The sequence below is a fragment of the Oncorhynchus clarkii genome, chromosome 6, assembly GCF_045791955.1.
Source record: "Oncorhynchus clarkii lewisi isolate Uvic-CL-2024 chromosome 6, UVic_Ocla_1.0, whole genome shotgun sequence".
Lineage (NCBI taxonomy): Eukaryota > Metazoa > Chordata > Actinopteri > Salmoniformes > Salmonidae > Oncorhynchus > Oncorhynchus clarkii.
Genome location: NC_092152.1, coordinates 21,533,490 through 21,556,213, shown reverse-complemented (window position 1 = coordinate 21,556,213; position 22,724 = coordinate 21,533,490). Strand labels below are relative to the sequence as shown.

At 44.7% G+C, this 22,724-nt stretch overlaps 1 protein-coding gene across 2 annotated transcripts in view; it reads right to left on the bottom strand.

The window, feature by feature from the left end:
• The window catches only part of LOC139410777 (neurogenic locus notch homolog protein 1-like), a 52,980-nt gene extending 34,288 nt beyond the window's left edge, over nt 1-18,692 (bottom strand). The window contains exons 1-3 of one of the 2 annotated variants that reach the window (XM_071156269.1): nt 18,437-18,692; nt 17,186-17,267; nt 271-533 (exon numbers count right to left, since the gene is read on the bottom strand). In XM_071156269.1, coding sequence (XP_071012370.1) covers nt 271-533; nt 17,186-17,267; nt 18,437-18,494 — 403 coding nt within the window. In that variant the 5' untranslated portion in view covers nt 18,495-18,692. The remainder of the gene's footprint in view (nt 1-270; nt 534-17,185; nt 17,268-18,436) is intronic. The other variant, XM_071156270.1, reaches the window with a different exon arrangement.
• Nucleotides 18,693-22,724: the final 4,032 nt, after the last annotated feature.

Below are 22,724 nucleotides of genomic sequence, written 5' to 3'. Positions count from 1 at the left end.
ATGCAAATTGCCATCATACAAACTGAGGCAGCAGACTTTGTGAAAATGTATATTTGTGTCATTCTCAAAACTTTTGGCCACGACTGTACATACATAGCTACTTGTATTTTAAGGAAAATAATGCCCTATGGTTAGTTGTAACCATGGTCAGTTTAAAATTTTCAATGAACAGAAGACCAGTTAGTAATGCTATTTGTCACTACTAGAGTATGCAGTTTTTCCCTCCGGTATTCTGACTACAGTGTGAGTAGTAAATATGACAGTGTTCACCTGACCAGCCAGGGGGACATCTACACTTGTACTCTCTGAGGTTGACCAGATCGCAGGTGCCACCGTTCCGGCAGGGAGAGCTGAGACAAGCGTTGTCGATTGGCGTCAGACACAGGCGGTCCGTGAAGCCCGGTTGGCAAGAACACGTGGAGTCCACTGAGTTCCCACGGGGTACCGTGTGACACGAGCCACCATTTTTACACGGAGAGGAGATGCAAGGGTCCCGGTGCTGACACTGGCTCCCTACAAATCCATCCCGACACCTTGAGAGAGAGAGAGAGAGAGAGAGAGAGAGAGAGAGAGAGAGAGGAGAGAGAGAGAGAGGAGAGAGAGAGAGAGCGAGAGAGAGGGGGCAGGATGTGTCAGCATTAATGGTTTAGGGAAAGTTGTATTCAACAGGTGAGGACTGACAACAACAAAAAACTTTCTTTTTTTTTCAAGTTAACACGAGTCAAGCATGTGTGGCTATTGCAATGTCACCTGTCTTTATCTGTTTTAGTAGATATAAGATGTGGGAAAGCAGGAATGGTGAAAGCAAAATAACTAGTTGGCTTCCACTTTACTGCTTTCACCTGTTTTCAGAGGTCAGTGCAAACAAGGACAGGAAGCCACTTTAGGCAATTGAGATTTCCCTACTGTGTGCTCATCAATATACATCTCCAGCAGCCTGGGAAACAGCCTCAGCCTGATACTAACTAAGTAAGTAAGTAAAGAACTAACTAGTCCCTGCTCACTGTGAAAGACACCCAGAGGGCTCAGACAGGAGGATGCTGTCTCTCTTTCTGTCCTGACCACTGTTTTAACAACACGGCAACATAGCCATGAGAACTATGCAGAAAAACCGCACATTTGCCTTTTCACTATCGTCCTCTCAGACAATGAGTTCGGCCATAAACCACAGCAACTCCAGGACATGGGGGGCAGGGGGTGGGACTGCAAACGGTTCCCAGAGTGGAGAGGGGGAGAGAGAGGAGGAGGCGCGGGAGGGAGAAAGAGAGAGAGAGAGAGAGAGAGAGAGAGCGAGAAAGAGGAAGAAAGGGAGAGTGGGTGGGGGCTGTCAGGTCAGTGGGATGGATTCACACATTTACTATTACAATGAGATGGCTTGGAGAGTCCCCAGAGGCTAAGCAAAGTACACTCCCATCCAAGGGCCACACAGCGTGCACACACACACACACACGCACGTGCGCACTGCACATACACACACACACACACTCACACAATCACACAGGTGGCCAGAGAGGTTAGTGGGGTCAGTGAGGTGATCAGGGAGGTTACCAACTGTTCAACAGATCAGTCATGTCAGAGTCAGCTGAAAGAGATAACCCACCACCTTCAGTTTGGAACCTCACTGCTTCAACATGCTCCTATTTGTCATCCAGAGGGTTTCTGTACTGCTTCCCAAAGGGCTGAAGGGTGGGGGTTGGTCATTATGGATAGACTAACTCCATTCATCAATAGTACACAATAGCATTGAGCTGGACACTGACAATAATGGTAATCCAGTCTCATTTTTTGACATAAAAAGTTGTCCACCATGGCGCCAATCAACAGCTCTTAGCAAGAAATATGCTCCACTCCACTCCTTTGTTTCAGTGCTCTAAGGACAAGGCAGTGTCTATACCATTCTTTAAACTCAGAGTTAACATCATGGATACTTAAAAGCAGTGTGCCCCCACCTCAACTCTCTCTCTCTCTCTCTCTCTCTCTCTCTCTGAGACAAGGGACACAGAGCGAGCACTGTAAACTCTATCATGAACCACACAGACACTTTTGATATCAGTCATTCTCCTAGCGAAGCTTTCGCTAATTCCTTGTCAATTCCCCCAAGGCAAAACATGAAAACAATACCAAACATTCCCAAACAAGCTAAGTCCTTCCTATTGGAGGTTGTTGCGTTTTTGTTTTATAGTTGCAACTAGGATTGCATTTATTTAAATATATAATACCTGTTGATTACAGCTACTGTGTGTCACTGATTACATAGTGTTACGCCTCAGCAACATTTTAATATAGTTCAAAGTTCTCACTCCAAAATACCATGATATAGTTGTCTATTACTATTAGCCCTGGGGGGCTGGCTAAATCACATCCCCAAACATTCCCAGGGGGCCGTTGGATGTGTGAGCGAGAAGACTGAGGGCCTGGGGCCAAGCAGAGGCCCCTGTGGGGACAGACATGTGTTTAGACAGGGTTTCTCTCTCACAGGATTAGGGTGACAAGGGAAAGAAAACATCACATGCTAGGCTGGGCGCTAGCTACACAAACATTAAGGATCCGATGGCATGTCACTCTGCTTTAATAATGCTAGGCTGAGCAACCTTTCCAGACACTGGGATAAACCATGGAATCACCCCTCTTTGGTTACAATGAGCATGTTTGTTAGGATGTTTTTTTCTCCAGAGATAGAAAAGGCCATCTACCAAAGTCTAGGACTTAGGACTATTCTAAATCACTCATCTAAACATGGTCCCGTTTATTTTGCTGTGGAGAGAAGAATTCATCCTCAGTTCATCCTTATTCTCTATAGTTTTTATTCTGCTTTCATTTTTCAGATAATTCACATAATTTGCTATCTTTTTTGAATTATGACAGAGATGTATAAGAATGCAGAAGCATTCCGCCAGGCAGCAATGCAATGCAATTCTGTGTCACGATCGTCGTCAAGGAAATGACCGGACCAAGGTGCAGCGTGGTAAGCGTACATTATTTTATTTTAAATGTCGCCAACAAAAACAATAAACAACAAAACGAACGTGAAGCTCTGTAAGGCTATACATGCCACTAACAAAGGCAACAACCCACAAATGAGAAAAGGAAAAAAGGCTGCCTAAGTATGATTCCCAATCAGAGACAACGATAGACAGCTGTCCCTGATTGAGAATCATACCCGGCCAAAAACAAAGAACAAGAAAGCATAGACTTTCCCACCAGAGTCATACCCTGACCAAACAAACATAGAGAATAAAAGGATCTCTACGGTCAGGGCGTGACAACCCGGGTCTCCCATAAAGGGGGACAGAGCAGACACAGTGGGTGCCTGGTTCTGGGGTTGTGAGGCTGGGCATGCGTTGCTCTCTGGGCCATCGTTCCCAAAAGGCTGCAGTCAAGGAGCAGGTGCGCATGTTAATGAGGAGACGGCAGCTGCTGCCTAACCACCGCTCACTCACCCCTCCCTCCCTCCACCCCTGTTTCTGCGCCCTCTGTGCCCATCTTCTTCCCTCCGTACCTCCATCCCCCGTCCCCAGGGGAATAGCTAGAGCCTGGGCTGCGGGTGTCTGAATGCCCCCCTACTCCCCAGCCCTGGAGGGGGATAGGATGAGAGGCCCCATTGTTTCTCCTCCCCATTCAGACCTGACCACAGGCAGGCCAGGAGCCTCCAAGTTGAGAGTGTGCATTGAGCTGTTAAACCTTCTCCTTTCTGTTCCTTCTTCCCTCCGTCCTGCTCTCCTTTCTATCTGGCTCATCCCTGCTCTCTCTCACACTCACTTTTTCTGGTCCTTCATTCGGCCTTCCCTCTCACTCACACCTCCTTCATGAATCTTCTTCTCTCTCTCTCTCTCTCTCTCTCTCTCTCTCTCTCTCTCTCTCTTTCTCTCTTTTTTCATGGCATCCATAGGGTTGTCTGGTTTTGTAAGCCACCATATTAGGATTTATGAGTCTCTCTCAACTGGGTCTTTGCTCCAAAGTCCTCAAAGTCTGAGTCTGTTTGTTACTTTTCAATGTTCAACCATGTTGGGGGGGGAGACAAGTGAAAGAGGATCCTAGAAGTGGAATTTTAAAAACAAACCCGAAACACACTTGAAAGACGCAAAGAGACAAACAAAAGCTGTCTGAAAAAAAGGAAATTGGAACTGGTTTTGGAGGGGGGACTGAGGAGGTTGCTGTTTGGAAGGAATGTTGGTGTTTACTATAAAAAAGCTTTCCCTTGTCTCCTGAATCTCTTGACTGCAGTCCTCAATGGAGGCTTCTGGCAACCTCACTTTACAGGGCTCCACAAAACCTCACACCAGGTTTGAAACGGGGCCCAGACCTGCGCGTTCACACAAACATAGTAACGTCTCTCACACATGCACACACACACACACACACACACACACACACACACACACACACACACACACACACACACACACACACACACACACACACACACACACACACACACACACACACACACACACACACACACACACACACACACACACACAGAGGCCTAGAGAGCTGCCGTTTCTTACAACACAGCCCCGTCTCACACTGGGGCTTCAAAGACAAATACATAAAGCACCCTCTCCCCTGCCTCGGTCCACGTGGCCCCGCTGCTCAAACACACTGTAGCATTGGCGTTTGCACAGAGTAAACGTCAACGCGCGCTATCCAAGAATGCTAAAAGTTCTCTCTTTAACTTTACGCTGTCAGCACAAAATACATTTTACAGGACACACAAGGCTAACCGTCTTAATGCCTCACACAGACTATAAAAGGGCAAAACAAAAGACACTCAACTAACTCTTTTATGGAGTCTTTAGTTTGCACCACTCAGAACAAACAGTGAAAGGCAGCTGCTGCTGCTACAACAGACTCCTGGCTGCGTCATCTAGAGCTCACTAATCTCGACAGCAGGTAAACTTTCTGCTCGAAAGTTAAATAAAGAAGAGCTGAAAAGAGGAGAGGAATCAGAAGCTGTTCAAATATCAGGTGTGCGGCGTGCCTGAGTGATGTTGCATAACAGGAGAACAGGAGGATCTCTAGTCAGGCTGATGCTGTTGTTGTTATCCTTTCACTGTTGTGCCTCCCTCCCTCTGTGCCCCAGTAGCCTCCATTGTCCTGCTGGGATTTATTATCTTCCTGGCCACCAGTAGCCCGTGGCAACAGATCTCTCTCTGTGTGTGTGTGTGTGTCATTGATGCAGTGTGCATCAGGCGGCTCAGGATCAGCCCAGGCCGGCAGCAGATGTTGTCCTGACACCTGACCTCGGGAGCAGACACCACTCTGGGGGTTTCCCCACTGTTGGGCCAATCTGCCATCTGTCACACTCTGAAGTCGCTATGCACAGAAAGGCACTGCGGCTTTGAAGACAGACGGGCACGCAGGCGTACACATGCACACACAGGCGTACAAACACACACACACAGAGGCGTACAGGCTCCAGTCTCCCACTTGCCTGCTGTTGTGGCCTACCTCTGGACCTATCAGGGCTGTGCTTTGTTTCAATAGATCCTATGACAGCCATGAAGCCCCTCTATGTTACCCATTCTACAGTATCGTACTGTAGTTTCTCTAGAGGGGAAAACAGACCAAGTAGACGAATGGTAATTAGCAGAGAGTGGCTGTCCTATCGCATCTGAACCCCGAACATCAGTCGTCACTTTCTATTCATTTCCTGACTATTCTACATGTTGAATGCTTGAATCGCCAACCTGGTCGACCCCCAACAGGTGATGTACTGCGCAAGGAGGATGTTTTGGTTGGTCTGTCGGTGGTGTAAGAGAAAAGGAACACTTAAACTGTTCTAATTTAATTTCATAACAACACCACATATTACTTGAACCTCTTCTTTTTCAGATTTCAACACAGTGTACTGAGTAAGTGACAAACTGTTCCATTTTGGGCCTCGAACTAATCAAGTGATTAGAAGTCTCTCCTTTATATGCCTCCACTTCTTTCTCTTTCTGGCACTAAACTGCCTTCAGCCTGGAGTCAAACTGTGCCAGGAACACTCTATTCCCCTGCATCACTTCTCTCCACTCTCTTTTCCAGGCTGTTTGGTGTCTGTGCCTCTGCTAAAGTATCCTTTCGTCTTCTCTGATCTGTTTAAAAGCACTCCCTGGGGCCTGCTTTTGTACTGTGCCTCAGCCTCTCTCTCTAATCGTGCACATGAGAGCTGACCTTCCCAGCCCAAATCTGTTATTGTTTATTAGAGGCCTGTTTATTTGGCCGCTCCCACAGGGACAGGGATACAACATAGAGCAGAGGCAGAAGGGGGACAGAGGAGGCAGGAGGACAACAAGGGAGGCAATAGGAGGACAGGGGAGGTAGGTGAGACGAGGAGGATGAGGAAAGGGAGGCAGGAGGATTACAGGGGAGGCAGGAGGAAAAGGCAGGAGGAAAACAGGGGAGATAGGAGTTGGGGAGGCAGGATGAGGACAGTGGAGGAAGGAGGAAGACAATGGAGACCGGAGGTGGACAGAGGAGGCAGGAAGAAGACATGGGAGGCAGGAGGAGGACAGGGGAGGCAAAGGGGAGGACAGAGGAGGCAAGAGAAGGACAGTAGAGGCAGGAGGACAGTAGAGCAGGAGGATATTGGGGAGGCAGGAGGAAGAGTGGAGGCAGGATGAGGACTGTGGAGGCAATAGGAGAACAAGGGAGGCAGGAGGTGGACAGTGGAGGCAGGAGAAGAACAGGGGAAGCAGGAGGAGGTCAGGGGAGGCAGGAGGAGGTCAGGGGAGGCAGGCCTCTGGGACTTCTGACTCATAGCTACCTTCTCCTAGTGACTGGTAGTGCTCACGAGCCAAAAGTGGTCCCTGAAAATTGCATACTACGTTATAAGTGTGCTGATATGTGCACCATGTCATTGCCCTCTCTCTCTCGCATTGCTGTGGGTGCATCATGTGTATCTTGCCAGCTGTCACCCATATGGCAAAAGGCTGAAGCTCATTGGTTGAACTCGAATCGCTAGGGGGCTGGCCCAGGTCGGGGGAAACATTTGGGAATGGCGCAGCACAGCTTCCAGAAAAACAATTGCTTTCAAACTAGGGATTTCATGGCTAATTAGGGGTAAGACAGTACTTCTGCTCATAGATTTTGCATGTATGAAATACACATTGATACATCCAGTGCAAAGTGGGAGGTTTAAAAAATACATAGTAGTCGACAAAGTTCCACAGCATGTCTTTAAGTGCTTAAAGGTGGCTGAAGGTGTGTGACATGGAAGCAGACCATGAGGTAGTTACTGTACAGAGCACACTGAGCTAAGTGCTGTGTTTGGTTGAGTACTACCTATGAGAAAATGAAGTAATTCTAATGTATTTTGTGAAGTTTAGGTGATTTAAAAAAAAAACAGATGCCCTCGTTAGTTTAAACATGATTTCAGAATGTTTGTTGCTGTTTTTAAAACTTTAAAGGTCCTCATCACTCCATCCAGAAGAAAGCCATTCGTTTATGTTTTATGTTCTCTTTGTGGAAAGTATCCTGTGTGAGTATGTGTGTGAAAGATCATAGAACACCTGCCACTGTAAGGCACAAGTCTTCTGTTTAGAGTTGAATGGCAAAACCACAAGTAATCATGGGTATTATGGAGCGTGCTGCCTTGTGGGTAATGTAAGTCCCTTTCAGTTGTTCTGTTATGATCCAGACAGGTGGTCGGGTTCAAATACACCAACTGAGGAAATGTTCCTCTAAAATGTTCTATCCTGCCCTGCTACACATGCACAACTGAGTGGCTGTCACTCATATTAGCCGGTGATCAAAGTTTATGTGATTTTTCTTGGCATGTGTCACTCCTCCGGTACAAATATCTCTAATCCCCAACATCAAGTCACTACAATCAGTCAGAACAGAATAGAATAGTTAGAGGCTCAGCTCAGCCTCTCTTTCTTTCCACTGAGGTATGTGCTAAAGGGAAGCTGACTCCGCCCCCAGTGGCCCATGAAAGCACAGGGTAAAACCTTTAGAATTAAATCACTTTTTGGACCTGAATGCCAAAACGTTCAAGAGATAAAAGGTGCTGAAAGTTGACCCATTTTGCATACCCTTAACCATACCATGAGATATCCATGTCTTCATCACTGGAAAAGATCAACGGTTGAGATTGATACTTAAAAGCGTACAAACAGGGTTTTCAAACTATTTTATAATTTCAGGTGGGAAAAAATGACTTTTTTTTCAAGAAATAAACAAATCTTTTCCAGTGATGGTATGGTGGGGTTGTGCACAATGGGTCAACTTTCAGCACCTTTATCTCCTGAATGTTTTGGCATTCAGGTCCAAAAAGTCCCTTTATGACCACTTCTATGGAACGTGTTGTTTAAATCAAAAGGGATGCTGTCAAAAAGTGATTCAAAATGGATTTACCCCACAGGACCCCGTGTGATGATATGATCACATGCAATACAGCACCTTTTCTTTCCCCAGTCCTTTCCTATTTTCTGAATGAAAGGATGGGTGGTGGGGGGGACTAAGAGTCAGGGACTCATCTGCCCCGTAGCAAACAGAGGATGTATTCAAGCATTCCTGGCCGGAGACAAGGGACGCTTTCATTCATGATGTACTGTGGTCAGTCACCACCACACCACACATGCCAGGGAATTAATTGGCCTGCTTCTTATTTAACTTCAGTCAGAGAGAGTTTTAACACACATGTAGCTAGGCAATCTAGCTAGCTATTCTGAAGGGAATTCAATAAAGCCTGGACAGAAACTTGAGAGATTGATTATCTGAGGTTATATCAGTTCCAGGTCTTTGAATACAGTGCCTGCAGAATATAATCTGTCATAGAAGCCTCTGCCTCAGGCGCTAACTGGGCTGTTTCTGTCTGTCTGAAGGAAGGGTTGGTTACTGGCTGTTACTGAAGAATACTTATTTCATCAGCCAGGCTCATAGGCAGCGCTCCAATTACTGAAGCCTCAATTTAGCTGACATGCTCACAAGTTGGAGACGCTGCTGTGACATATTGGAGTGGCCGGAGGGAGACAGGCTGTTACTGCAGATAACCTATCTCATCAGGCAAAGTAGTGCACTACATAGAAAATACGGTTCATGGGTCCTGGTAAAAAGTAGTGCACTACATAGGAAATAGGGTCCATGGGACCTGGTCAAAAGGAGTGCACTACATAGGGATTAGGGTCCCATTTAGGACACACCTAGAGTGATTAGGTCTATCTACAGTACAGGACAGGTTGGTGAGTGACAGGCAGCCAGCCATATTGCCCAATATGCCCCAGCCCAGTTTCATCCATACCACATCACCTCTAAATCTTACCTCTCCAGTGAGGGACTAAGCCCTCGTTTGAAGTACAAGAGGTCACGTGAATCACTGCATCAATGGCCTGTCAAAAAAACTAAGTTGTTTTGAGCAGTCTTTTCTGTTTGCCTGCCGACTGACTGAGGTATGTGAACTCTGGGCATGGCAGCCCTCTCCGGACCATCGATCGCTCATCTCTCTGTCTGAGGCTCGGAGGCTAAGCCCCTTGATTCTAGCCATCCCAGATAGGGTTTCATATTTTCCAGGTATTTTACAAATGTTCCATCCCGAGAATAAATCACTTTTCTCCCGGGTAACACAGAATTTCTCGCCCAAACCAGAAGTGTCATTCTAACTCATAAATATTTCTGGATTTGATTAGAGCTTTGATCAACATGAAAATTCAGACCTGATGAGCCATACATTAAAGACATTTTATGAGACAAACCTAAAAAAGCCCAAATGATTGTGTTGTTATCCAATACATAGCCTCTGATATATAGACTAGTGCACATTATGCATAACAGAAAAACTTAAAATCCCAAAGATGCAGCTATGCTCTCCTGGGTAAATAAATGAAACATGCTAAGCTAATATTTTTGAGTGTGGACTGTATTACCGTACTGTATTATACTGTAGCATATGAGATGGAATTACGCACCTCGTTCAAACCATGCAGCTGGGAGAGAACATGTGATCCTAATGCAGGACACGCAGCCTACAAAGTTACAATTATTGACTAGCATTTTTTATATACAGTTGAAGTCAGAAATGTCCATTGCTCGTGTTTCTTGGCCCAAGCAAGTCTCTTCTTGTCATTGGTGTCCTTTAGTAGTGGTTTCTTTGCAGCAATTCAACTACGAATAAAAGAATAAGAGCACCTCCTCCCAGCTACCCACTGCACTGAGGATAGGAAACACTGTCACCACCGATAAATCCACGATAATTGAGAATTTCAATAAGCATTTTTATACGGCTGGCCATGCTTTCCACCTGGCCACCCCTACCCTAGTCAGCATCCCTGCACCCCCAAAAGCAACTTGCACTAGCCTCCCCTTTCTCCTTCAAATCCAGATAGCTGATGTTCAGAAAGAGCTGCAAAACCTGGACCCCTACTTCCTAAAATTGTCAGCCGAAATTGTTGCAGCCCCTATTACTAACCTGTTCAACCTCTCTTCCGTATCGTCTGAGATCCCCAACGATTGGAAAGCTGCCGCCGTCATCCCCCTTTTCAGAGGGGGAGACACTCTAGACCCAAACTGCTACAAACCTATATCTATCCTACCCTGCCTTTCTAAGGTCTTCGAAAGTCAAGTTAACAAACAGATCACTGAACATTTTGTATCCCGCCGTACCTTCTCCGCTATGCAATCTGGTTTCAGAGCTGGTCATGGGTGCACCTCAGCCACACTCAAGGTCCTAAACGATATCATAACCTCCATCGATAAGAATAAATACCGTGCAGCTGTATTCATAAACCTAGCCAAGGCTTTTGACTCTGTCAATCACCACATTCTTATCAGCAGACTCAACAGCCTTGGTTTCTCAAATGACTGCCTCGCCTGGTTCCCCAACTACTTCTCAGACAGAGTTCAGTGTGTCAAATCGGGGGGCCTGTTGTCCGGACCTCTGGAAATCTCTATGGGGGTGCCACAGGGTTCAATTCTTGGGCCAACTCTTTTCTCTGTATACATCAATGATGTCGCTCTTGCTGCTGGTGATTCTCTGATCCACCTCTACGCAGACGACACAATTCTGTATACTTCTGGCCTTTCTTTGGACACTGTGTTAACTAACCTCCAGACGAGCTTCAATGTCATACAACTCTCCTTCCATGGCCTCCAACTGCTCTTAAATGCAAGTAAAACTAAATGCATGCTCTTCAACCAATCGTTATCAGCACCTGCCCGCCCATCCAGCATCACTACTCTGGACGGTTCTGACTTAGAATATGTGGACATCTACAAATACCTATGTGTCTGGTTAGACTGTAAACTCTCCTTCCAGTCTCATATTAAGCATCTCCGATCCAAAATTAAATCTAGAATCGGCTTCATATTTCGCAACAAAGCATCCTTCACTCATGCTGCCAAACATACCCTCGTAAAACTGACTATCCTACCGATCCTTGACTTCGGCGATGTCATTTACAAAATAGCCTCCAACACTCTACTCAACAAATTGGATGCAGTCTATCACAGTGCCATCAGTTTTGTCTCCAAAGCCTCATATACTACCCACGACTGCGACATGTATGCTCTCGTTGGCTGGCCCTCGCTACATATTCGTCACCAAACCCACTAGCTCCAGGTCATCTATAAGTCTCTGCTAGGTAAAGCCCCACCTTATCTCAGATCACTGGTCACCATAACAGCACCCACCCGCAGCACGCGCTCCAGCAGGTATATTTCACTGGTCATCCCCAAAGCAAATTCCTCCTTTGGCCCGACTCTCCGTCCAGTTCTCTGCTGACAATGACTGGAACAAATTGCAAAAATCACTGAAGCTGGAGACTTATATCTCCCTCACTAACTTTAAGCACCAGCTGTCAGAGCAGCTAACAGATCACTGCATCTGTACATAGCCCATCCAACTACCTCATCCCCATACAGTATTTATTTTGTTTTGCTCCTTTGCACCCCAGTATCTCTACTAGCACATTCATCTTCTGCACATCTATCACTCCAGTGTTTAACTGCTAAATTGTAATTATTTTGCCACCATGGGCCTATTTATTGCCTTTACCTCCCTTATCTTACCTCATTTGCACACATTGTATAATAACTTTTTTTCTATTGTGTTATTGACTGTATGTTTGTTTATTCCATGTGTAACTCTTTGTTGTTTGTGTCGCACTGCTTTGCTTTATCTTGGCCAGGTCGCAGTTGTAAATGATAACTTGTTCTCAACTAGCCTACCTGGTTAAATACAGGTGAAATAAAAAAAATAAATTAAATGAAGGCCTGATTCACAAAGTCTCCTCTGAACAGTTGATGTTGAAATGTGTCTGTTACTTGAACTCAGTGAAACATTTATTTGTGTCACGCCCTGACCTTAGAGAGCCTTTTTATTTCTCTATTTGGTTAGGTCGGGGTGTCATTTGGGTGGGCATTCTAGTTTTTCTATTTCTTTGTTGGCCGGGTATGGTTCCCAATCAGAAGCAACTGTCTATCGTTGTCTCTGATTGGGGATCATACTTAGGCAGCCTTTTTCCACCTTTAGTTTGTGGGATCTTGTTTGTGTGTAGTTGATTCCTGCACTGCATGTAGCTTTACGTTTGTTTTTGTATTTTGTTTTTTCGGTGTTATTTAAATAAAAGTAAAATGTACGCCTACCACGCTGCACCTTGGTCCAATCCATCTCTAAACGATCGTGACAATTTGGGCTGTAATTTCTGAGGCTGGCAACTCTAATGAACTTATCCTCTGCAGCAGAGGTAACTCTGGGTATTCCTTTCCTGTGGCGGTCATCATGAGAGCCAGTTTCATCATAGCGCTTGATGATTTTTGCAACTGCACTTGAAGACATTTTCTAAGTTCTTGAAATGTTCCTCATTGACTGACCTTCATGTCTTAAAGTAATGATGGACGGTCATTTCTCTTTGCTTTTTTGTGCTGTTCTTGCCATAATATGGACTTGGTCTTTTATCAAATAGGCTATCTTCTGTATACCACCCCTACCTTGTCACAGCACAACTGATATGCTCAAATGCATTAAGAAGGAAAGAAATTCCACAAATTAACTTTTAACAAGGCACACCTGTCAATTGAAATGCATTCCAGGTGACTACCTCATGAAGCTGGTTCAGAGAATGCCAAGAGTGTGCAAAGCTGTCATCAAGGCAATGGGTGGCTACTTTGAAGAATCTCACATTTGTTTATCACTTTTTTAGTTGCCACATGATTTCATGTGTTATTTCATAGTTTTGATGTCTTCACTATTATTCTACAATGTAGAGAATAGTAAATATAAATAAAAACCCTTGAATCAGTAGGTGTGTCCAAACTTTTTGACCTTTACTGTATACAGTATATATCTTGAACATGATTATCTATTTTGGATGCAATTTGAATGGAATTGATGGAGAGAGAGAAAGACCGCGAAAGATTACTCACATTCACACTGATTTAAAGCAACGATTCGAGTGATTGGCTGCTTTAAAACTCAGCAGCTGCAATAAATAAAAATAAAAACATCTTTACAATTAAAAATTGAGGTGACCCCCCCCAAAAGCCAGATGGAGGTGTGTAAATTAGATGAGCATTCAGTTCATATATTACTGTAGCATAGGCTATGCTGCAGCAATGTAGGCCTACCTGTCACGAGAAAAAAAGCTACCATGATGAGATGATACATGCATTGTAAACTGCGCTCCGTATTGAGATGCACCGTATGTCCCGACCCTGAGTGTTGATGATTGATCATACAGAGAGCAGAAAGAAGGCCGTAGAGAATCAGATTTAGACATCACATATAATTTAGCAGTTTAATTTCAGGTCATACTGTTCATAGAAATAACTTATTCAAATTGACTGGTTTCTCGCAGTTAAATCCCACAGCCTCGCCAGGATCGTGGATCATATCTCGCTCTCTCCTAGCTCTGATTGGCCCTACACTGCACTACTTTCTGTTACTGTCATGTCATCCTGCTAGATGAAAGGCCTCCTTCAAGGCCTCAGAGATAAACTACCCTGGCCTGCCCTGATCCCGGTGGCTCTCATTCGCCAGTCCAGATATGGGGTTGGGCCGCGGTACTCATGGAATGTAAAGTAGGCATCCCTGCAGTACTATATAAAACTGAAGGATTGGATGGGACTTGACCTGGGAATCCCACTTGTCTTGACTTCAGAGTGACATGGTTTTATTTGAGGTGAAGGAACGTTGTAATCCTGTTAGGAATGGAAACATGGCAGTGGAAAGACACTTTCTGTCTGCTCAGGAGGGAGTTTCATGGAGACCATCATAGAATGTAGCTCATATCATTGAGTGGGTTAGACAGGCTGTAACACAGACAGACACCACCACACCCAACTCTCTCTCTGTGAGCATGTCATTAAACATCCAACATAAGGTCTTTGGTATACAGTAAAGCAGGGCGATATGGGGGAAAAATCCATATTGCGATAAATTGCTTGAATTGATGCGATAACGATAAATAGAACAACGTTTATAACATTAATGTGCCCCACAGTCTTTTACAATTATCCTTTAAACTACTACAATTAGTTTGATGGTTGTAGCTACCAACTGTCCCATTAACAATCACCCATATTAGAAATGTATTTAATTTCAAACTTCACGTTTCTCTAGCATAGGATACTTATTATAATGAACGATATCAGCCAAATGCCTGTGATAAGTGTATGGTCGGTATCGTCCCAGCTCTAGCCTAGAGTACCTCGTGGGTCGATGGGTCATTCATTACACCTAACTCATAACATGAAAAGGCATCATGTCAATTATCTGCAGAACCCATCTGGATGTGGTTAGTCCATCCAGGCATTCACTTATACTGTATTATTTTCCCACAACGCTCACAACATTTGTCAACAATTCAGTAGGACCTGCCACATAATTCTTCCATTTTGAAAAGACACTGGTGAGAAATGCATGTTGAAGATTAAATTGTTATGGAAAGAAACGAGCGCTGTTAACATTAGGCCACAGCATTAGTATTAGATCAATCTGATAGGGTGCACTTAGCTTACTCCGCCAAATGTTCCCGTTTCAGGCACTTTTTCACATCACTGCACTGTTTAAAGTTTGTCAAAACCCTGTTTAAAGGCCCAGTGCAGTCAAAAATAAGTTTCCTGTGTTTTATATCATATTGTACAACAGCTGAAATGAACATTGTAAAAGTGTGAAAACATTGGATCAGTGTCATTTCCTGATAGTTGCTGGTTGAAAATACGATCTACACAGGACCTTCTAATCAGCAGGTTTGCATGGGCGGGAGTTTCGGCTTTCCATGGTGACACCATGCGGTAAATTGGTTAATAGACCAATAAGAAAGAGAGTTTCAAGCCTTTTTGCCAATAACAGCTAGTTTTCAGTTTTCTCCCTCCCCACTCAGACCACTCCCAGACAGTCCTAGCAAAATTGGTTGAAAAAAAAATGTTGGGCTAAAAGCTATTTGTGCCCATTTTAATGGAAATCTTTTACAGCAAGCCACTTAATTGTTTCCCAGAAATTATTTGATATTGATATAAAAATGGCTGCATTGGGCCTTTAAAATTTGTCCAAACATACTGTATATCCATAAACAAACAGCATTTCCAGCAATGAACACTAGAGAAGACACAATCTCTGACCTCTGCCTGCACATTTCAGACACATTGTGGGATTGTCAACTCTTGTTACTACGTAATAATAATTTTAAAAATAAGCATATGTAACAGTATAAATTTAGACCGTCCCCTCGCCCATACCCGGGCGCGAACCAGGGACCTTCTGCACACATCAACAACAGTCACCCACGAAGCATCGTTACCCATCGCTCCACAAAAGCCGCGGCCCTTGCAGAGCAAGGGGAACTACTACTTCAAGGTCTCAGAGCAAGTGACGTCACTGATTGAAACGCTATTTAGCGCCCACGCTAACTAAGCTAGCCGTTTCACATCCGTTACACATAGTACACAAAATTAGGCATAGTAAAAAACTCCATCCCAAAAAACATGGTGCTCCATCACAATCTCCATGTTTAACTAAAAGAGTCTGAGGACAGTGAGAGGCACAATGATGGCTATGTGGCCCAACAAGAGGGTTCTGCCAGACAGAATTAAGATGTGGCCAAGAGCCAAAATGGCTGCCTGGGCATGCAGGAGCCAAGCGCCGATCCGGCCGGCCTGATTGAGCTGCCGCACCAGCCCAGCTTCACCACACTCCACTGCAGCTCAGTAAGACGACACTGGCACTCCAATGCCACGCTGGAAACAGAGCCAATGTTCAGGTAGCCTTAATGGAACAGGGGGTAAGAGGGTTCAGCGGACAATAGAAGTTCTATGTGTCGGTGATATAGAAGAGCTACTCAACACTTTGTATAGAACGGCTCATTTCACTTTCAAAAACAGTGAATAACAACAACAACATTAGAACAACCTGAGATATGCATTACAACTTGTTTACTAACTTCCAGTTTCCTTACGTGTCGGCTCCCAATTATGACACCATCCAGTCTAATTATACTCTACTGCCATCTGTCCTTTGAAATCTCTCAGAGAGAGAGAGAGAAAGCCCATTCAACATCAACAGGGGGACAAAACCCTTGAGCAGGGGGAGGACAGAGGGAGTAGGGGGTAGGACGGGGGGAGAGGCAGTAGGTCAGGGGGGAGCAGGGGGAGGACAGAGGGAGTAGGGGGTAGGACGGGGGCAGAGGCAGTAGGTCAGGGGGGAGCAGGGGGAGGACAGAGGGAGTAGGGGGTAGGACGGGGGGAGAGGCAGTAGGTCAGGGGGGAGTAGGGAGTAGGACAGAGGCCGCAGCCAGCACTCTGGGAAGCCTCACCCAGATTAGTCACAGAGAATTAATCTGACTGGAGAACAATGGCCACCGAGCTTCTAGCAAAGCCCAGCTGTCGCTCCGTGAAAGAAAAGAGAAACAAGATTTTGGGCCCAGAGTGGGTGTCTCGAACATAGACTTCTGCTGGAGAGGGAGCCTGCATGCAGTAGCAGTGGGCAAAACTGGGCAGGCCACGAGACACACAGACACAGCAACCCCCAGTGCAGTCCTCATCAATAAGCCTGGGTTGTGTTTGCATTCCAACAATAGGCATGTGCTGCTCTCTGAGAGAACTGAAAATGCAGTGAGCGGCCTATGGCGGGCCTCAGCTCAACACTATTTAACAACTTATCACAAAAAGTTATGTAATTCACTAAATGATCTCTGGAATGTATAATATGTGTTTATACAGGCTGCAGGTGTTTCCCTCTAGTCAAATAATGGGATTTGAAACTTACTTGCACTCTCCATTTCCATCAGCTGTGGCCTCACACCTCCCCAGTTTCAAACACAACTCCGTGGACATAGAGCATCTTAAACCTGCAAACAGAATGTGTCAACACAACAACAGCACAATCCAAGTATAAATACTCATGTCTTCTTTCTATTTTCACATTTGAGGAGAAGATTTTCACATACAGTCATTACATTAACAAAATAACACCAAAGTGCTTTGTTAACTAAGCCATGAGTAATAAATGACAGAACTATCCCTCATGACAGTGATTGTTATGGCCCAGGTGTGACTACAGCCATCTTGAAGTGCAGTTTGTGGTGAATGGGAATTGACACAACACTGGTAGGTGCATTCTTCTTCCCTTTTCAGCTGTCCCATCGAATGTACTATATTTGGGGAGTAACATAGCGCTGCGAAAACGGTTCTGTGTAACTCGACTCAAAACTGCCCCAATGGCCGAGGCTTGAGTTTTCATATTCCTGTGAAAAGTTATAGACTGAACACTGAACTTTCTGGCAAACGCGTCACGCACAGCGAACCGTATGTTGCAGCGTCTGTCTGGCACCAGGTTGGTCTGGCGCGAGCTGCGTCTGCGAGCCGAGAGTGCAACAGCTGTCTAGCGAGAGGCGCACGCACAATGAATACATCCACATGAAACGTATGGAGGAAATGGAAACAATAGCCATGTGCAAATAAAACCTACATAGAAAGTATACGTTGGAATGAGAATAAGTTATAACAGAGCAGTTATACATAAATCGTAATTGGTTATCAGTGCGTTGTGGGGGCTCAAATCACTGCAAATTAAGAAACTTTCTCACAATTGTGGGAGTCATGCATGAGACTACAACCAATATCAATATGTCTGATGTTGACAATGTGATGCCTGGCTATCTGTGAATACAAAGTAAACTTAAGATAGAAACAAAACGGAAGCTGAAGAAAAAATAAGCACAACTAAAGAGGCAGTTTTGCCAAGTATTTCTCTTATGTCAAGCCATCCTCAAAGAGAGAAGCTGCCTTTGAAAAAACGCTTGGAGATCGAATGCAACAAGTGCAACGTTCTGAGGTAGTTTTAAAAAATCAGGTTTGCGACTTCTTCCTATTTGTTCCTGTCAGCATTTACTTTGCAATAATACGAGCGTATGTAAGTGAATTCGTGGAAAACATCTCCGTAATAAGCTAAATGTATATGAATATTTACCCACTGTGTATCGAACCAAACATGGTTTAATATTATTATTGCGCTTACCTCGTGTTAGAACAATCAGCGACAACAGGAAAGTTAGTTTCACAAAGAAAGGATGCATTCCTTTTTTTCTGATTTAAAATTGATAAATAATTCCACCTGGAGTTATCATAGATCCTATTTTATTTTCCCCTTCGACAATTAAAAAAACGTAGAATTCATAATTTCATAGATCCAAAAAAGTAACCGTTTGCGGCGCGTCTCTGTGAACTCCGTAGTGTACATGCAATGTTGTCACTCCAGTTTCCAAGTTGTAAATGATTTGAGGGACTCAATTCTCAATTCCTCCATTCCCAATTCCACATCTAGGGGCGTTATCCTTCCGCGCCACAAAAGCCTTGTTCACATTGGCAGTTTGAAGTGACTCAATATTTGTTTTGTTTTTTAGAATCTGCTGTTTTTCCTACAATCTGAACAGCCAAAAAGCACATGGAATCAGATATGTAACAGACACATATATTATTTGAAATCATATAAAATACTGTATATGTGCTTGATTAAGCGTGCCTATTGCAATGGAACCAATAGAAAAGTTCAAAAAGTGGTTTGACATCAGATACACATTTGATTCCTGGCCATTGGACTTTTGTCTGAATGGTCAAATCTAATTGATTTGCTCTCAAGTGGTTTTTAGACTGTGATTTGGCATATTTTGTTGCTAGCTAGCTACTCTGTTGACAGTTTGTTGAGCTGTAGTGGTGAAGGCCTGTGTGGCTTAGTTGGTAGAGTGTGGCACAATGCCAGGGTTGTGGGTTTGATTCCAATGGGGGACCAGTTTGAACAAATACTAAAATGTATGCACTCACTACTGTTGATTGTTTGCAAACAAATTAGTGAATGTACTAAATAGCTAGCCAAAAAGGATAGGTTTTGAAAGTTGGATAATCTTCTCCTTTGTGGCTTTAAAGTGTTTTCACAGTATGACTTTGAGCATTCGAAGCAACTGGGATGTCCATGGCAGGCATTGTTGTCACCTTAGCTTGCTGCATAGCTTCTGAGTGGTCAAGTTCTTTTTGTGTGCCCTGGGTGAGCGGAGTTTGCTCATTTTAGACCATTCCATTGATCCTTAAGTGAAATCTACACCCACCCGACAAACTCCTCAAGGAATTATAGCCTACACGCACCCTATGTAAAGCCATCAAAATAACATATTTACAAACATTTTCTCCCTGCCATTTCTTGTTAAATTGTAGGCTATTGCAATCACTGACAAAACAACACATAAATGAAAGCCACAGTATGTAGAATTCCCAGTAAGCCTAGGCTACTTTCTATTAATGGAAACCTAAATATAACAGAATGAATCCTCAATTAAACCAGGTGAATTAAACCAATTAACCCCTAGTTTGGAAGAATATGTATGTTGTTTTATGTACTGTATGTCTTATGTCATAACCAAATGATGTAAAGGATAATCCTGCGTTCACAGGAAAATAATGTACGACGTGGAAGGTTGGAACTATCCTTCCACAGAGTTGCATTATTTTCCAAAGAAGGCATAGAGCCCTGAGTTGATTATCCTGTTTATACCATGGCTATAAATTAACATATTTGCCGCTAGAAATGTATTTATTTGTCAGTAGAAATGTGAAAACATCCACTGAAATAGCTAGCATGTTTACTAGCTAGCTGGATAGCTACAGTAGTTGCCTAACTGGTGCCTTACTGCTATTATAAATTGGTTACCAGGGCCTCCCGAGTGGGGCAGCGGTCTAAGACACTGCATCGCAATGCTAGAGTCATCACTACAGACCTGGGCTGTATCACAACCGGCTGTGATCTGGAGGCGCACAATTAGCACAGTGTCAGAGGAGGGTTTGGCCAGGGGGGCTTTACTTGGCTCATCATGCTCTTGTGGCGGGATGGGTGCCTGCAGGCTGACCTCGATCGTCAGTTGAAGGGCGTTTCCTCCAATGCATTGGTGCGGCTGGCTTCCGAGTTAAGCTGGCGGGTGTTAAGAAGCGTGGTTTGGCAGGTTTCAGAGGACACATGACTTGACCTTTGCCTCCTGAGCCCGTTGGGGAGTTGCAGCGATGAGACAAGATTGGGAAAAAAACAATGTACCAATGTAATAGAAGAGTAAAAATAAATGTTTTGTCATACCCGTGGTATACGGTTTGATATACCACAGCTTTCAGCCAATCAGCATTCAGGCTCGAACCACCCAGTTTATAAAACCAAATAAAGAATGTATTCCTTATATTGTTTATGTTTTTGTTGGTGGCCCACTCTTTGATTGTATGCACATCTTACAAATACAAATGTAGGCCTTAAAGAGCTCTTTAAGCAGCCCAAGTGAAGATGTACTGTAAATTCACACAACACACAACATTCTGTCTTGCAAACACTTGTGGGAAAATGTTCTAATCTACTCATCCCCATATGTTATATGCATTCCAGTTCCTTTGAACAGCTTCTAATGTAGAGCATCACAACCTTCTCTCAGGATGTAGGCCCATGCATGATTCAAATTTGTCATCTAGCATGAACCATGATAACAGATCTAATCCTCCATAGCTGATAAGTAAATGCTGACAGTAGGCCTGGAACTTAGGTAAGTACTTTCTGGTTGTGCTGAACCAGCAAAAACAGAGCAGGTCAGATTCAGAAATTGGTCCATTTTCCTGATCATTTTACAACTGCTAATCATCAAATAACATTTTATTGGTCATATGCACATGGTTAGCAGATGTTATTGCAAGTGTAGCGAAATGCTTGTGCTTCTAGTTCCGACAGTGCAGCAATATCTAACAAGTAATCTAACAATTCCACAACAACTACCTAATACACACAAATCTAAGTAAAGGGATGGAATAAGAATATGTACATATAAATATATGGATGAGCAATGACAGAGCGGCATAGGCAAGATGCAATAGATGGTATAAAATACAGTATATACATAAGGGATGAGTAATGTAATATATGTAAACATCATTATTAAAGTGGCATTAATACAGTTACTAGTGATCCATTTGTTAGAATGGCCAATGATTTCAAGTCTGTATGTAGGCAGCAGCCTCTCTTCTCTGTGTTAGTGATGGCTGTTTAAAAGTCTGATGGCCTCGAGATTTTTCAGTCTCTCTGTCCCAGCTTTGATGCACCTGTACTGACCTCGCCTTCTGGATGGTAGCGGGTGAACAGGCAGTGGCTCAGGTGGTTGTTGTCCTTAATGATCAAGTATAACCTTTGTGAGAATGTTTTAGTAGTTTAGGATGACTTTTAACATTGTGTCTTAGGCTGGTACTGTCACGACTTCCGCCGAAGTCGGTCCCTCTCCTTGTTCGGGCGGCGGTCGACATCACCGGTCTTCTAGCCATCGCCGATCCACCTTTCATTTTCCATTTGTTTTGTCTTGTCATCCCAAACACCTGGTTTCAATTCCATCATTACATGTTGTGTATTTAACCCTCTGTTCCCCCCCATGTCCTTGTCCGGAATTGTTTATTTGTAGTGCTTGTGCACGTTATGTTGATGTGTAATGGGTTTTGTTTACCCATTGATTTATTGTTCTGTTTACGGTGGTTTTGTTTATTAAACTGTGCTGTTGTAAATACGTTTTCTGCTCTCCTGTGCCTGACTTCTCTGCCGCCAGTACGCACCCCCTACAAAATTCAGGACCTAAACTTATGGAGTCAGCAGGAGCAGGTACCCCGGGTATAGGGGTGGAGGAGCGCGTCCGGGAGCACGAAGCAATGCTCCACCATCTTGGCACTGCCATGGACCTCGTTGTCCAGACAATGGACCGCTGGGAGAGACAGGGAGTTCTCCCTGCTCCTCCACCAGCACAACCGGGGTCTCCACTGCGCGCCCCTCCTTCTCCTGGACCCAGTGGGATTCGTCTCTCCCTTCCCCAGGAATACAATGGGACGGCTGTGAACGGCCAGAGGTTCCTGTCGCAGCTGGACTTATACCTGGCAACCGTCCACCTGGCTCCTTCGGGCCGTGAGAGGGTGTCCGCACTCGTCTCGTGCCTCACCGGGAAATCCCTGGAGTGGGCCAACTGCGTGTGGAGAGAGGGAGATGCGCCGTTGGACCAGTTTGAGGGGTTCACCCAGCCTTCGACCACCCGCCTGAGGGTAGAGCGGCGGGTGAATGCCCTCTTCCATCTGAGGCAGGGGACGAGGAGCGCCCAAGAGTTCGCCCTGGATTTTTGGACCCTGGCTGCCGGCGCGGGATGGAACAACAGGGCCCTGATCGACCATTATCGCTGCAGTCTGCGCGAGGACGTCCGCCGGGAGTTGGCCTGCAGAGACACCACCTTCACGTTCAACCAGCTGGTGGACCTGTC